This window comes from Leptopilina heterotoma, unplaced genomic scaffold (genome assembly GCF_015476425.1).
Source record: "Leptopilina heterotoma isolate Lh14 unplaced genomic scaffold, ASM1547642v1 Lhet_4, whole genome shotgun sequence".
In the NCBI taxonomy this organism is placed as follows: Eukaryota; Metazoa; Arthropoda; class Insecta; order Hymenoptera; family Figitidae; genus Leptopilina; species Leptopilina heterotoma.
Genome location: NW_025111063.1, coordinates 996602 through 1013539, shown reverse-complemented (window position 1 = coordinate 1013539; position 16938 = coordinate 996602). Strand labels below are relative to the sequence as shown.

The 16938-nt window shown below is 23.2% G+C and overlaps 1 protein-coding gene across 1 annotated transcript in view; it reads left to right on the top strand.

Annotated features, from left to right (window-relative positions):
• Positions 1-16938, top strand: part of LOC122506240 (collagen alpha-1(XVIII) chain) — a 260714-nt gene that overhangs the window by 204392 nt on the left and 39384 nt on the right. The window contains exon 6 of the mRNA XM_043618315.1: positions 4951-5025. Within this exon, the coding sequence (XP_043474250.1) occupies positions 4951-5025 (75 nt within the window). The remainder of the gene's footprint in view (positions 1-4950; positions 5026-16938) is intronic.

Sequence of the window (16938 nt, the reverse complement as noted above, 5' to 3'; positions counted from 1 at the left end):
ATTTTGAATTTGCAAAAATTAAAATAAAATTATTTAAAGTTGGAAAAAATAAAGGTAATTAAAATACAAATAATTTAACATTTGAAAAAATTAAATCACTGAGAATTTTTAAAAAATGATTCCCAAGTTTTGAACGTTCAAATGAACGAAATATTTTTTATTGAAGATATTTTTATAAATTACTAATCACAAAAAATTTAAAAACTAAAATATTTACGGTTAAAAACTCAGTTATTAATTTTTTGGATAGTGACGCGAAATAATTGCAATAAAAATTAAATTTGTAGAAGAAATAAATAAATTTCGTTCATTTGAACGTTCAGAACTTTAGGATCTTTTTAAAAAACCATTAAAAAATTATAAATTTCAATTTAAAAAATTAAAAAAATTTTTTTTACTTACTGCGGTTAGTCTCAGCTTATTCCCGAGATCATCCCTGGAGCTGCTCTCGTTCGATGACGCACTTCCCAAGCTAACACTCACAAGAAAAACAAAAATTTAAATTTCTTCAAACTTCATAACGTTGTTTCTGCCCCAGCGACACTTTCTCATGTTTTTTAACAAATGCACTTTTTATTGGAAATATCCAAAAACATCCAAATTTATCCAATACATTGAAATTTTTTTAAAAATGTCCAGTGTTTCCAAACTTTTTAAACTTATCCAAAAATATCACCAAAGATATCCAGAAATATCCAGAATATCCAAACGTAACCAAACGGATCCAAACGGCCCCAAAATAATCCAAACAGCGAAGTGTTACGCGGCCCGAGGTTTATTAATAACTGAAGAAATGTTTGTTCTGTCGTTAGCCATTACCGTTAATTGATTTTTAATGAGTTTTTAATTGCTTCAAAATTTACAAATTTTTCTCTCATATTTTCAAAAATAAAATTTTCGAAAATTTTTAAATGATTTTTTTATATATTTCACGCATAAAAAATGATACAAAATAGATGACGTAGAGAGGGTAATGACGTAACGTTTTTTTTAATTTACTCCTTCGCTTTTTCTCTGACTCTTATGGAGAAAATAAAAATTTTTGAAAATATTACAAAAATTATTTTGTACTTTTATCGCAGGAAAAAAACGGGACAATAGCACTTGCTACAAATGAATCAGTGAAATTTGACTGATTTTCAGTGACTCTCCTCTCGCCATTTGAATCAGTGACATTTCATTGACGATCAATTAAAAATGATTGAAATTTCAATCATTTTTCACAAAAAAAAAATACCAATAAAAAATAAATAATATAAAATAGCCAATTAAATAATAACTGAAATTTTTTATTCGGCTAATCAGTGAAAAATCACTGATAATGTGTTATAATTTTCTTTGTTCTAATTTAAAAATTATACGCTATAGACAGTTTTAAAAAAATAATTGTAAAAAAATCCCACTGCGATGCTAGGAAATGATTTTTGAAAATGTTAGAAAACTCATTTAACACATCAGGCCCATTTCGGGACTTTTCGGAAAATCTTCTATATATTAGAAGGTATAAATAAATATAAAAAAAATCCGTCCCAAAGTTAAAAAAATTAGTTTGTTTATAAAAAAAAATTTTTTTATTTTAATAAAAAATTAAAAAAAAAATATAAAATTGCAAAAGAGAAATTTTGTCTGACTATTAACGAGATTTACTACTCAAATGTCATTTCTTGTATTATATTAAAAATTAAGTTTTATTTAAAATCATTTTAATACTGATTTTATATTAACACCTTAAGAAATTATATCTGGCTGTTACATACTTAAACTACTAGATATAGAATTGCAAAAAAAATTTTGTTTGATTAAAGACGATTTATACTACTGAATTCTAATATTTTGTTTTATATTGAAAGTTAATTTTAAATTGAATTTTAAATGAACACTTTAAAAATTATTTTGCGTCTGACTAAAAACGATTTTTACTACTGAATTCTAATTCTTAAGAATTACTAAACCTTCTGTCTGACTAATATCGATTTTTCTACTGATTTTATATTATGATAATGCAGAAAAAAATTCTAACTCAAACTGACTTTACGTACAGATTGTAAAACTGAAAAAAAATTAATAATAGTTTTGTTTCGTTAAAAACGTTCTTTACTACTAAATAAAGATTAGTCAGACTGAAAAAAATCTATACTACTGAAATAAAATTCTTAGAAATTACTGAAGGTTTGGTCTGACTAAAACTGATTTTTTCTACTGATTGCAAAATTGTAAAACATGTCTGACTGTAACTGACTTTAACTACTATTTAATTATTTATAGAATTTCAAGAAAAGAGTTTCGTCTGATTAAAAACGATTTATACTACTGAATTCTAGTTTTTTTTTACCAATTTTCAATAAAATGCAGTCTGACTAAAATCGATTTTTACTACTAATTCCGAATCTACTATTCAAAAAAACTGTCTGACTAAAACTCGCCTTTACTTATTAAGAAATAAAAAAACTACAGATCCCATAATTGGGGTTTAATTAACAAAGAAAATTTATACAATTTACATATATACAAATATATAAATAGGATTGGAACATTCCACATAAACAATAAAATGAAATATATTCTTAATTAATTTTCCAGTGGCAACGATATAAATTTAACCCTAAGAGAGAAAATACACGCGGGGGAATTGGTTTCCTATCAGTTATCTAGGAATGTTAAAGGTTACGTCGTCGTTGTTTGAAAGTGTAACTGATACTTCGATAAGTGCTCAAGGGAATCGCGTGTTTCACAAGCGATAGTAAATTTTGTTAGACCAAAAGATAAATTTCACGTTTCCGCAAAACCGCGGTTGAAACTTGCCTTTCCAAGAGGTAAACCGCGCGCAACTGTCATGGACATTTTAAACACACTAAAGTCAACTGAAAAATTGGCTCATACATCGACCAACATCGCTCCCATATATTTTTTTTAACCAAAAACAAAAAATTTTACTCTCTATTTTTCTTTTCACTCTTTATTATTTTTTATTTGTTTTTGTAATTAAAATATTTTTTTATTATTTTCTTTCACGTTGGAAATTTAAATTTTTGTTCTTGTATAATATGTACGGAATTTTAATAATAAGTTGACGGTTTATAGTCAAAAATAATGTTTTTAAATATTAATATAAAATGATTTTGAAAAATAATTTTTAGTAAAACTCAATTTTTAATATAATACAAGAAAATGACATTTCAGTAGTAAACCTCGTTATTAGTCAGACAAAATTTCCTTTTTGCAATTTTACTTTTGGTAGTTCAGGTCGCAGTTACAGTCAGATATACTTTTTTAAAGTATTAATATAAAATCAGTAGTAGAAATCATTTTAGTCAGACATACTTTTTAAAAGTATTGATGTAAAATCAGTAGTAAAAATCATTTCTAGTCAGACATAATTTTTTTAAAATGTCAATATAAAATCAGTAATAAAAATCGATTTTAGTCTGAACTCAGTAGTATAACTCGTTTTTAGTCAGACACAACTTTTTTTTGCATATCTATTAGTGCGGGACAATTACAGTCAGACATACTTTTTTTAATGGTAATATAAAATCAGTAGTAAGAATCCTATTTAATCAGACATAATTTTTTAAAGTGTTAATATAAAATCAGTAGTAAAAATCGTTTTTACTCAGACATATTTTTTAAGGTGTTAATATAAAATCAGTAATAAAAATCTAAACTAAAAATTTAGTCAGACATACTTTTTCAAAGTGGTTATATAAACTCAGTAGTAACATTAATTTTAGTCAGACATAATTTTTTAAAGTGTTAATATAAAATCAGTAGTAAAAATAGTTTTTAGTCAGACATAATTTTTAAACTGTTAATATAAAATCAGTAGTAAAAATCGATTTTAGTCAGACACACTTATTTAAAGTGTTAATATGTAAATAAGTAGTAAAAATCGATTTTAGTCAGACACAACTTTTATTGCATTTTTATACTCAGTAGTTTAGGTCAATTACAGTCAGACACACTTTTTTAAAGTGTTAATACACAATTAGTAGTAAAATTCGTTTTTAAGTCAGACGCAATTTTTAATATAATACAAAAAAATTATAATTCAGTAGTAAAGCTCAATTATAGTCAGACCTACAAAGAAAATCAATTTTTTTTATATTTCTTACATAAATTTACAAAATACATAGAGTAATTCCTTCTATCGTTATAGAATCTTTATCTTCTGATTTATATTTATAATTGCAATATAATCTATGTTAATAACTAAATTTGTATACCTTTCAAATTACTATAATTAAAATATATGTTAGTTTGTACTTTCGTTTATATGTATGTATATCATGGAGAATATGAGAATTCTGCTTTCAAATAAACCGAATTGCTTCTACGTAAAATTTATCATTATCCAATACAAACCAAAATGTCCACAGGGAGATAAATGCTTTTGAACTAACATTCATTTATGTATATATGTAAATATATGTATACATACATTGATTATAATATTTTAATAATATTCAAATTTTGTAAACGTTTCAAAATTCGGTAAAATGAGTTTATATTTAAATACTTAATAAAATATTATTAATAATTAACTCCATATATTTCTACAAAATCCGAATGAAAAAAACTGGATCGATTTCTTTCTCATTGCTATGAGGGAAAAATTTATAATAATAATTTTATTATTATGAATTTTTTATTATTACTATTATTTTTTTTATTTTTACTTTTTTATTATAATTATCATTATTAATATTTTTTTAATACTAATATGGAAAATTGTCTGATCAAAAAGTGTTTTTTCTACTTAAATATAAATACGTCTTGTCAGTGCAATCTTGTTCTACTTAAAAGCAGGATTAATTTTGTCTGACAAAACTCTACTTTATCTCCTTAAATGGAAAGAAAAACATTTTTTATATTTTTCATAGCTGTTGAAAGAAAAATTTTCCCTCCTTTGTTTTGAAAAAATATTAATTTTAATTTCTCTTGATTTTATAGTTTCCTTCGGGCTCTGGCTCGGGTGAAATCGAATCAATTGAAGGTTCAGGAGTGGTTGATTTTGACAACGTATTCGTGAGTTCCTCAACTGCTGATGTTACTTTGTCGCTAAACGGCTCTGAATTTGCTTTATCCAATAACAATAATATTAACAATAGTAATAATAATAATACTAGTAATAATATTGATAACAATAATACTAGTAGTGAAAATAATGAAAATAATAATGAGAAGACTATTAATAATATTAATAATAATAATAATAATAGAAATAATACTAATATTACTAATAGTAATGATAATACTAGTAATAATACTAGTAATGGTAATAATGAAAATCATAATGATAATAAAAATGATAATAACGTTAATAATAATATCGGTAATATTAACATCAGTAATAATAATAAAAATAAAAATAATAATAATTTGCGATTAAATATTAATGCTCTCATTGCATTAATATGCCTTTGCTGCTTCTTATTAGGCGCGATTATAATTATTATGTGCACCCTAATGGCAAAGTATAAGCACTAGAATTAAATCAAGTCTGCTTCATTATTTTCAAGTATATAAATGAAAATACTTTATACCCGTAGCAATGTGAATTTACAAGGCTAATTAGAATATATATATATACCTATTATCAAGTTGATGTTACATTGGAAAATTATTCTATAGCTCCTAATTGGTTGCTTACTAATATTTTTATATTTAATTTCAGAGGTGGCTTAAATTTAATATTAATATTATAAAATTTCATTTATACCTCACATTAACCAATTAACTATAATGAATTTAAAATTTATTATAATTCTATTTTTTGAAATATTATAAATACAAGTGCCTGCGGTGTATTGCATTGTAATTTTGAAAAAAAAAATTTTCTCTCGAACTTCTATTATGTTACAATCTAAAAATATTAATAATGTAGAATTATACGTTTTAATAATTAAGTTATTGTTAAATAATAAAATATATTAGTATATTTATTATATTATATAATTATTATAAATATGATTGACACAGGTCAGGGAAGTTAGGGAAAAATCATGGAATTTTATCAAAAGTACTGGAAAAATTAAAAAATGTTAGAATTCATAAGAAAATTCAAAATTTCTGTCCAGCAGCGTTTAAAAATATTGAAAAGATTTAATTCTTCTTGGGATTTTTTTTTATTTGACTTGTAAACTTTGAAATCATTACGAATTTTTTTAATACGAAACCTTAAATTTTTTCATTTCTGACAATAATTTAAGTTTAGGAAATATTAAATTGAATTTCATATTAGAATTATTATCATATCATGTATATCATTACTTATTATCATATTATATTATTTATAAATTATTTAGCGAATAATTTTACTTAAAAATTCGAAATTAAATAATTATTTGGAGTGATGAGAGTAGAATTTTTATAAATATCATATACATTAACAACATTAATTTTTCTAAATAATTAAATTTCAAGAGGTTTCAAATTAAGATTTTAAAAAATTTAAATTTAAAATAATTTTAATTAAAAATTCTCAAGAAGTTAGTAATCTTTTAACAATTTTTATTGCTATATTTTTGAAAGTAGGTAAGTTAAATTTTTCAATATATAAGTAATTAAAAAACTATCGAATAATTAAAATTTCAAGAAATTGAATTATATTTAAGTGTATGTATTTAAATATTTTATGTGAACTTTCTTTTTTTCTTTGAATATCTGAATTCTCGAAGAATATTCCCAAAAATTATTTTTCAAAATCGATATAGAGAAGAATATTAGTTCGTTTTAAGTTTTCTTTTATTTGCCTTTTAAATTTTTAAATTACCATAAATTTTAATAGAAAACCCTAAATTTGTTCTATTTCTAACAATAATTGAATTTTACTAAAGATAAAATTGAATTTATTTAAAAATAATTCAATTCTTACCAAATTCTTATAAAATTATTACTTAAAATTATAAATTATTTAACTGATAATTTTACTAAAAAATCACGGAATAATTGAATTTTATAAGAATTGAGTATACAAATTTGATAAATAATTAAATTTCAATAGGTTTTTAATTTAGATTTTAGAAAATTTTAATTTTAAATAAATTTAATTAAAAATTTCAAAAAAAGTACTTTTTAAAAATTATTTATTAAAATTTTTTTTTTTAATTCGTTGAATTTTTAAATATTATTTGTAATTGAAAAATTATTGACTAATTGAAAATCTCAAAGAACTTTCTCAAAAATTATAAAAAATAATTTATGTAAAGAAGAATTTTATTTAAAAATTTTAGAAAAAAATTCGATTGAAATCTGGAACGTAATTCAAGCAGTAGCAAAAAGTAGACGTAAATTTGAGTAATTTCTAAAAGTTAGAATTCAGTAGTATAAATAGTTTTTGGTCAGACAATCATTTTTCTGTAATATTATAATCATCAGTTAAAGTCTAATCAGTTTAATCCTTTAATCACTTTTGGAGTAAAAAAAATATTTTTGTTTGAAAAATAATCTTTAGAATTAGGAGAAAAGTCAAAATTCTGTCTGGAAGTAAAAAAAAGTCTGAAAAAGAAGAAAATAAAATTTTTGTGTCAATCCTTAAATATAATAATTATGTAATATTATAAAAATATTAACACAGTTAATATTAGTGTATATTAGTTAAATATACAGTGTAAAAAATTTATTTGATTTAAATAAAAAATATTCGATTCAAGTAAATATTTATTTGATAATAGGACAAGTTAGCAATTATTTGAATCAAATAATTTTTTTTTCAATATTCATAAACAGTCATGTTAATTAAAATAGAATATTTTATATCTACATTTGTTCCTTTGTACCAAAGAAATATAAAATTATCCAAAAATTTACTCCACATCGGCAGAAAGAAATTAATTAAACATTTATTTGAAAATTTAATTCTAATTTAGTGAAATGAATGTAGTGCTAATTTTTACTTTATAATTAAAATTAATTTCCATTTCGAATAATTATGATGAAAAATTGTTTGTCCAATATTATTTTAATCACGTATATACATAGGAAAACTGTATTGCTTTCTACTTTGATAATATACATATATATAAAAAGTTTTAAAATGAAAATTGTGAGTAGTAAAAAGAGAAAGAAAGTTTATCTGCAATAATGAACGTTAGTCTCATATAATGTTTTATTTTTTAAATCTCAGAGATATTAAATAGAATTTTACAAGTCTATTTTTAAGTACCTTTTGAAACTTTTTTTTTTTTTTTGCTGTTGTTGAATATAAACGGACGGGATATTGCTTTTTAAATTTTTTAATAGAGAACACGAGAACGTTTATAAACTTTTTTCATAAAGTTGCTCTTTTAATTACTAACACTAAAATTCTTACGATGTATAAATCAATTTTTTTTTTTTTTTTTTTGAAGAAATTAAGTTTAATTTTAGACGAAAATTGGATTATCTGTTTTAGGACTTTTTTTAACAGAGTTTATATTAAACATAATAATGTTATAATTAAATAATAAATTTTTTTTATTTCTATATAGAGGAACGAAATTTTTCGAAAATAAAATTCAAGATTTGTTTTTTTTTTACTTTTATTAGTAAAATAAAATGTAAGATTTCCTTTTTTTATTTGTTTTTTATTTCTATAAGAGAGCAAAACTTTTAGCTTTAATAAAGTAAAATTTAAGATTTTTTTTTTGCTTTAATTTACAAATTAAAATTAAAAATTTCTTTTTTCCTTTAATTTACTAAATAAAATATGATTTTGCTTTTTTGCTTTATTTTATGAAATAAAAGGGAAAGATTTCCTTTTTCCTGCTTTAATTTACAGAATAGAATCTAAGATTATCGTTTTCTTTCATTTCATTTACAAAATAAAATGTAAGATTTCCCTTGAAAGATGAGAAGCGATGAGAAACAATAAAATAATTACAGAGGCAAGTTTTGAATGAAAGCTTAATGATATTGTCGAAAATCTTTAAGATATTGAAAGGAATCTCTCTGACAATAACTTGTCTGAAATATCAATGCAACTTTATACATAAGACGAGGATCTATATATAAATATATATGTATAGCGATTTCGTTCTTATAATCTAAATAAAGTTATGAGCTTACGTTTTCAACAGAAATGTTTCAACTTGCGAGAGGATGAAAATTGTCGCTTGTACGTTTTCCATTTAATCTTCAAGAAATCTGCTTTTGAAATAATTAACGATTTAATCTCAGGAAGAGTTTCACAATAATATAAAGTATAGTTTCTTCTCTTGAAAATTTTCCCTAAAGAAAATCAGGAACTCGTTAAAATTTCACCAGTAACATGAATGTCTTCAAGTTGAGAAAAAGAAATTTTCATTAAAATTTTCTAATTACGGTAATTCTCCCTTTTCTTTTTATTTATCTTATTTTGTTTTTCGTTTCTTTTCAATAATAGTGTTTTTATAATTAATTTTAATTATTTTACCTTTAATGTTGTTTCTTTATTATTGTACTTGGAATTATTTATTTTTTCTGACTAATTCTTTTTCTTTTTGACTTTTAAATAAAAAATCAGTATAGTGTAAAACGATTTTAGTCCGACAGAAGTTTGAGGTATTCTTAAAAATTAGAATTCAGTAGTGTGAATCGTTTTTCGTCAGACAAAATTTCTATTAATGTTTACAGCTGGAATCAGTAGTAGAAATCGGTTTTAGTCAGACGAGACTAATAGTATAATACAAAATATTAAAATTTAGTAGTAAAAATCGCATTTAGTCAGACAGAACATTTTTTTTATCACTTCCCAAAAATCAAAAATTTTTTTTTAATACTAAATTATTTTGAAATTAAAAATTGAATTCGAGGGTGGAAAAATAACAAATGGTACAAACAAAGATAAGTTTTCTCTTAATGCAATTTTTCGAGTGTGATATTATGGAAGTTTACAGAAACTTTTTGAGAAAAAACTTTTCTAATAAGTGCGATCAAAGTTTTTGAAATGTTGAAAAGAAAATTAAGTTCATCTCCCTTTGGATTATATAATAGATGTCAATTGTAATTCATTAAATTTCGTTTAAGTTCATCTATATTTACAACGTTCTGTTATAATATACGTTGAAAATTCGTCGTTGGGAGCAGTGATCCGAGAAAATGTCCTGAGCCAATAACATTTCCATGAATCCCTTCAAGTTCGATATAGGGTAACACTTCTCTATGTATCGGAAATAAAGTTCATCGCAGTCGTTTGATATTTTCAACAAAGAATAAAAAAAAGTCTAGAGCAGAATTTTTTTTTTTATTTTTATTATTTGCTTCTCAGTAGTGAACGCCAATTGTAGTCAGACAAAAAAGTTTATATTTTTATTAACAGTTATGTAAATAGAAAGAGGGCGTTTAAGTCAAACATAATTTTTCTGAATTAATATTATTTTGAATTCAGTAGTTAACTTTATTTATAGTCAGACAGAACGTATAATTTGCCATTAGTTGTAAAATCAGTAGAAAAAGATAATTATAGTCAGACAGAAGGCACTTTATCTTTAATAAATTGTAAAATTAGTAATAAAGTACAATTTTAAAATAATCGACGTCCGAAAGATGAAAATTGTTCTAATTTCTTAAAATTGAAAATCATTGATAAATCTCCAATTATGTCTGAATGATCTATTTCTTTTTTTGCTACTAAAAAATAATTATAGTAATAGAACTCGAATAAAGTAGGTGGCTGTAAGAAATCTTGTGAATTAAAATTGAGAAGCAATATGTTAAAAGTCATTTAATAGTCATACAATATTCTGATAATATTGGAAATTTTATCTTAAGAGTTCTCTTATCAGTAGTAAAAGTCCATTAAAGTCAGACACCGACTTTATAAATTATTATTCATCAATTGAGGAATTAAATTCTTTTTATTGATGCAGTACTTTTTCTGCATTAAGATTTTGTTTTTTAGTAGTTAACATCGATTATAGTCAGACAAAAGGTTCTAATACTTTTTTAATACTGAAATCAGTAGTATAAGTCAATTTTAATTCAGGCTGAGTTTTTCTTAGTTTACGTATTTTACTTTTTAGTATTTATTATATTTATTATATTTTTTGTTTTGTTTTTAAAATCAGTAGAAAAATACAATTTTAATAGTAATAGTTGACTTTGACAAGATGAAAAAATTTCTTATTTCTAAAAATTGGAAATCAGTGATAAAAGTTCTATTAGGACGGACGGATCTATTTCCTTTTTATTACTAGGAAATAAGTAATAAAAATCGAATAAAGTTGGTCGTGATAGGAAATCTTCCGAATTTCTTTAATTTGGAAAGCAGTAATAAAAGTCAGTTTATAGTTATAAAAAACACTATTATATTCTGATAATATTTATTGATTTATTTATTGAAAATAGAATATTGAAAATTGTATTTTAATAATTTGCTTATCAGTAGAAAGAGTTAATTTTAGTTAGACAGTTACTTTTCAATTTCTTATTATTCTCCAATTCAGGAGAAAGAATATTTTTAGTCGGACAACAAAAAAATACTGTTAATATTATGATGATATTCGAAATTGTATTTTAATAGTGCGTCTATTAGTAGTAAGAGTCAATTTAAGTCAGACATGTAAAAAAATCTATTAAAAGTCAGACGTGTTCTTTAAAAATTCTTATTATTTTCTTATTTTACTTGTTAGTAGTGAAAGTCCATTTTAGTCAGACGCTTATTATGTAAATTTTTATTATTTTCCAATTGAGTAGAAAAAAGTAATTTTCGTCAGACAGTAAAAACTAAAAATACTGTTAATATTGTAATGATATTAGAAATTGTATTTTAATAGTGCTCCTATAAGTAGTAACAGTCAATTTAAGTCAGACCTTACTTGTCAATATTTTTTTATTTCCTAATTCAGTAGAAAGAATATTTTTAGTCAGTGAAATAAAAAATTCCATTAACATTCTGATAATACTGGAAATTATGTTTTATGTCCTAATAGTTCTCTTGTCAGTAGTAAGAGTCAATTTAAGTCAGACGCATACTCCTGAAATTCTTACTATTTTCCAATTAAGTAGAAAACTCATTTTTAAGTCAGACCAGAAAAATATTAATTTTATAATATTAGAAATTGGATTTTAATAGTTCTCTTTTTAGTAGTAAGAGTCAATTAAAGTCAGACGCCTACTTCGTAAATTCTTATTATTGTCCAATTAAGTAGAAAACACATTTTTAAGTCACACCAGAAAAATATTAATTTTATAATATTAAAAATTGGATTTTAATAGATCTCTTTCTAGTAGTAAGAGTCAATTTAAGTCAGACGCCTACTTCATAAATTCTTATTATTGGCTAAGTGGAAAAAGCATTTTTAGTCAGACCAAGAAAAACACTGTTAATATTCTGATAAAATTAGTAATTCTATTTGAATAGTGCGCTTACCAGTAGTAAAAGTCAATTGAGGTCAGACGCTTTCTCAGAAAATTCTTATTAATTTTTAATTAAGTAGTAAAAATATTTTTAGTCAGACAGTTTAGAAAGTTCTATTAATATTCTCATAATATTAGAAATTGTATTTTAAGCGAAAGGTTACCAGTAGTAAGAGTCAATTTAAGTCAGACGCGTTCTTAAAAAATTATTACTTCCAAATTAAGTAGTATAAAACATTTTTAGTCAGACAGTATCAATTTCTCATTATTTTGGTGTTATTTCTAAGAAAATAACACTTGTAACAGAACTAAAATTTAAAAAAAAATAAATAAACTGCGAAATACTATTTTGAAAGACAATTTGACATAAAAATCAACTCGATTTATATTAATTTTTTCCTTCTTCTTCTTCTTGAGCAAAGCGAGACATTTTTATGACACGAAATGAGAATATATTGAGGATTGCATTTTCAAGTACAACCCGCATATAATGTTCACATTCCTAGCTATATATATAGCACAATATATTTACGAGTATTAAGGGGGTTGGGGTTTATAAATTGTAGCCTTGGAAAATTGATGGAATCTCCAAATCAAGGTGAATTGAATATTGTTATCTCTTGCGATTGCAAGAAATATGGAAGGAAATTATATACAGATATATATAGATGGTTGACAGTATGTATGGAGTTTATTGAGGAAATGACAGTTTATAGGACGATTTCGGTAGATCGTTCTATGATAAGTCATTGGCGTTTGCGGTGGTCCTCTGTTAATCAAGATAGGTACACCTGATGTCCTGTGTAGTTACCACATGTGTGTACTTTGAAGCACTATTCCCGACTGTGTTAGAGAACCTGTCGCAAGCCTCTCTCTCGCTGCAACCCTATTTCGTTTGAGTTCCACTAAATCTGTTCATGAAACATTTAGTCTGAATGTTCCTGACAATGTCAATCCATTTACTAATCCCAGAGTCAATAAAATTCTCTCTGCACTCTCTGCCCTCTCTCGCTCACTCACTCTCTTTCAGTCTCCCTCAGGCTCTACTTGATTATATTATAATGTATATATATACCTACTATTTTATTCTATTATTTTATATTTACTATTTCTTTTACTATTAATTTTTCTATTTTAATAAATTATAGTTAATGTGTTTTTTATGAGTAACTTTCTTTTATTTTTCATTTTTTTTTTTTTTTTTTTTTTTTGGTTTGAGAAATAAAACATATTTGCCAAATCAATTCATTCTATGTATATTATTGTATTGTTAACGAAAAATGAGCTACGAAATTCGATTGTAATCAGAGAAAACTTTAAGCATTTAGTAAGAATTAGAATTCAGTGGTATGCATTGGTTTTAGTCAGACGTAATTTTTAATTTAGTACAAAATATTAGAATTCAGTAGTATAAATCGTTTTCAATCAGACACAATTTTTTATGTAATTCTATATTTTGTAGTTTAAGTCAGTTACAGTCAGACATACTTTTTTAAAGTTTTAATATAAAATCAGTAGGAACATTCGTTTTTAGTCAGACATAATTTTTTAAAGTGTTAATATAAAATCAGTAGTAAAAATCGTTTTTACTCAGACATACCTTTTTAAAGTGATAATATAAAATCAGTAGTAAAAATCGATTTTAGTCAGATTTTAGACGCAACTTTCAATAAATAATAAAATATTATAATTCAGTAGTATAAATCGTCTTTAATCAGACAAACCTTTTTTTTGCAATTTCTTATGGTGTTAATATAAAATCAGTATTAAAATCATTTTTAATAAAACTCAATTTTTAATTTAATACAAGAAATGACATTTCAGTAGTAAATCTCGTTATTAGTCAGACAAAACTTTTTTTTGCGATTTTTTATTTAGTAGTTCAGGTCAGTTACAGTCAGAAATATTTTTTAAAAGTGTTAATATAAAATCAGTAGTAAAAATAGTTTTTAGTCAGACATACTTTTTAAAGTGTTAATATAATATCAGTAGTAAAAATAGTTTTTAGTCAGACATACTTTTTAAAGTGTTAATATAAAATCAGTAGTAAAAAAGTTTTTAGTCAGACATACTTTTTTAAAGTGTTAATATAAAATCAGTAACAATCAGGCATACTTTTTTAGTGGCAATATAAAATCAGTAGTAAAAATTCTATTTAGTCAGACATACCTTTTTAAAGTGATATAATATAAAATCAGTAGTAAAAATCGATTTTAGTCAGACGTAACTTTCAATGTAATACAAAATTTTTATATTCAGTAGGAAAGATTATTTTTAGTCAGACGAAACTTATTAATTTTTCTTCTGTTCTATAAAATTAGTAGTTAAACTCAGACATACTTTTTGTCACTTTATCTCACGAGTTACTAATTTTTAAATTACATAGAGAAGAAAATTTTTTAAATAGTATATTTAAATTTATTGTTTTAATTTTATTTTAAGAGAAATTTAAAAGTCTTCTTAAATTTTTTTTTGTAGTCAAGAAAACATTTTCTTAGATCTGATTAAAATGTTAATATGCTTTTAAAACAAACAAATGTGAAAGTCTAAAAAGTTTCAAAACTTTTGCAAACTTTTTAAATTAAATATTTATTTTTTAAAAGAATATTAATATTTTGTTTATTTATTATTTAAGTGTCAAATAATTTATTATACTTATATTTACATTTTATTGGTAGTATTTTATTATTTTGTTATAAATACAATTATACGCAACTTTTAGTATAAAATACAAAAAATATTAGAATTCAATAGTAAGGATCGTTTTTAGTCAGGCAAAACTTATATTATTATTTCTAAACTTGTCTAGTTAGTAATTAGAGGCAATTTTTATCAGACTTTTTTTTGTACTGCTAATGTAAAATAAGTAGTAAAAATCAATGTTATAGCCAAACAGAAATTTTTTACTTTCCATGAATTTAAATTCAGTGGTATAAATATTTTTTTAGTTAAGTATATTTTTTTGTCAAGTAACTTATTTTGTGTCAGTAGGTAAAGTTAGTCTGAGTCAGGCACATTATTCCCTATTGTGATAGTATAAAATTAGTAATGAAAATCAATTTTAATGACACCAGACTTTAAATAATTTTTAAGAATTAGAATTTAGTAGTTTAAATCGTTTATAGTCAGACACAAATATCATCAACTTTTTTTTAAAGTTTTATAATCAGTAGTAGAAATTGTTTCAGTCAGACAAAATTTCTTCAACTTCTTTTGCAATTCTATAATCAGTAGTTAAAATTGTTTTAGTCAGACGGAAATTTTAATAATTGCTAAGAATTAGAATTAAGTAGTATAAATCGTTTTTAATCGGACAAAACATTTTTTTTGCAATTCTATAATCAGTAGTTATAGTCAGACATTTTTGTTTTTGCACTTATAACATAAAATCGAAAATAAAAACTCGATTTTTGTCAGACCAATCTGTAATTAAATCCCAAGGATTAGAATTCAGTAGTTAATATAATTTTTAATCAGACAAAACTATTATTAATTTTTGTGTTATAATGTAAATAATAGTCAGACATGTTTTTCTGCATTGTTATAAATTTATAATATAAATTCAGTAGTCAAAATCAATATTAGTCAGACAAAAATTTTAATAATTCGAATTCAGTAGTATATGAATCGTTTTTTTTCAGACAAAACTTTCATCAAATTTTTCTTCAGTTGTATAATCAGTAGGTAAAATTAATGTTTAGTTAGACAAAATTATTAATAATATAAGTGATATTTCTCCTAATCCATTTCCTTTTTTGTATTACTTAAAATAATAATAGTAATAGAACTCGAATAAAGTAGGTCACAGTAAGAAATCTTCAGAATTTAATTTTGAAAAACAGTAGTTAAAGTCAGTTTACAGTCATATAATTTTCTCATAATATTGGAAATTTTATCGTATTAGTTTACTTATCAGTAGTAAGAGTCAATTAAAGTCAGACTCTCACTTCGGAAATTCTCATTATTTTCCAATTAAGTAGAAGCAAAAATTTTAATTAGACATTATATTTACCATCGATTATATTCAGACAGAGCATTTGAATATAATGAAATCAGTAGCATAAGTCAATGTTTGTCAGGCTGACTTTTCTCTGAATTTATAAAATTTACTTTTCAGTAGTATAATTAATTTTTAGTCAGACAAAAACTAGTATTCATTTTTCTGATATTCTATAATAATAATCAGTAGTTAATGTTAATTCATTCGGACACATGCTTTTTGTAATATGAAAAAAGTAGTACAAATCGATATTAGTCAGACAGGACATTTAATAATTCCTAAGAATTAGTATTTATTATTATGAAGTATTTTTAATTATATTTACTAATTTCTTTATTAAATTTATTGGTTTCTTTACATACACAAATATAAAAAAAACAAAAAATAATAACACTTTTATATAAAAACCAAAGTTTCTAGAACCTGAAAAGAATTCTCCAATAATGTGAAAAGTAATTAAAATTATTTTTCGTTTCCATCGAAAGGTTACTCGTAAATTTTTTATAGAAAAATTTTCTGATGACACTATATAAACGTAAATAATATATCATTTCCGAAAATGGATGAATAATATATATATATATATATATATGCATATGTATAGAAAAAATATAATGATCTAT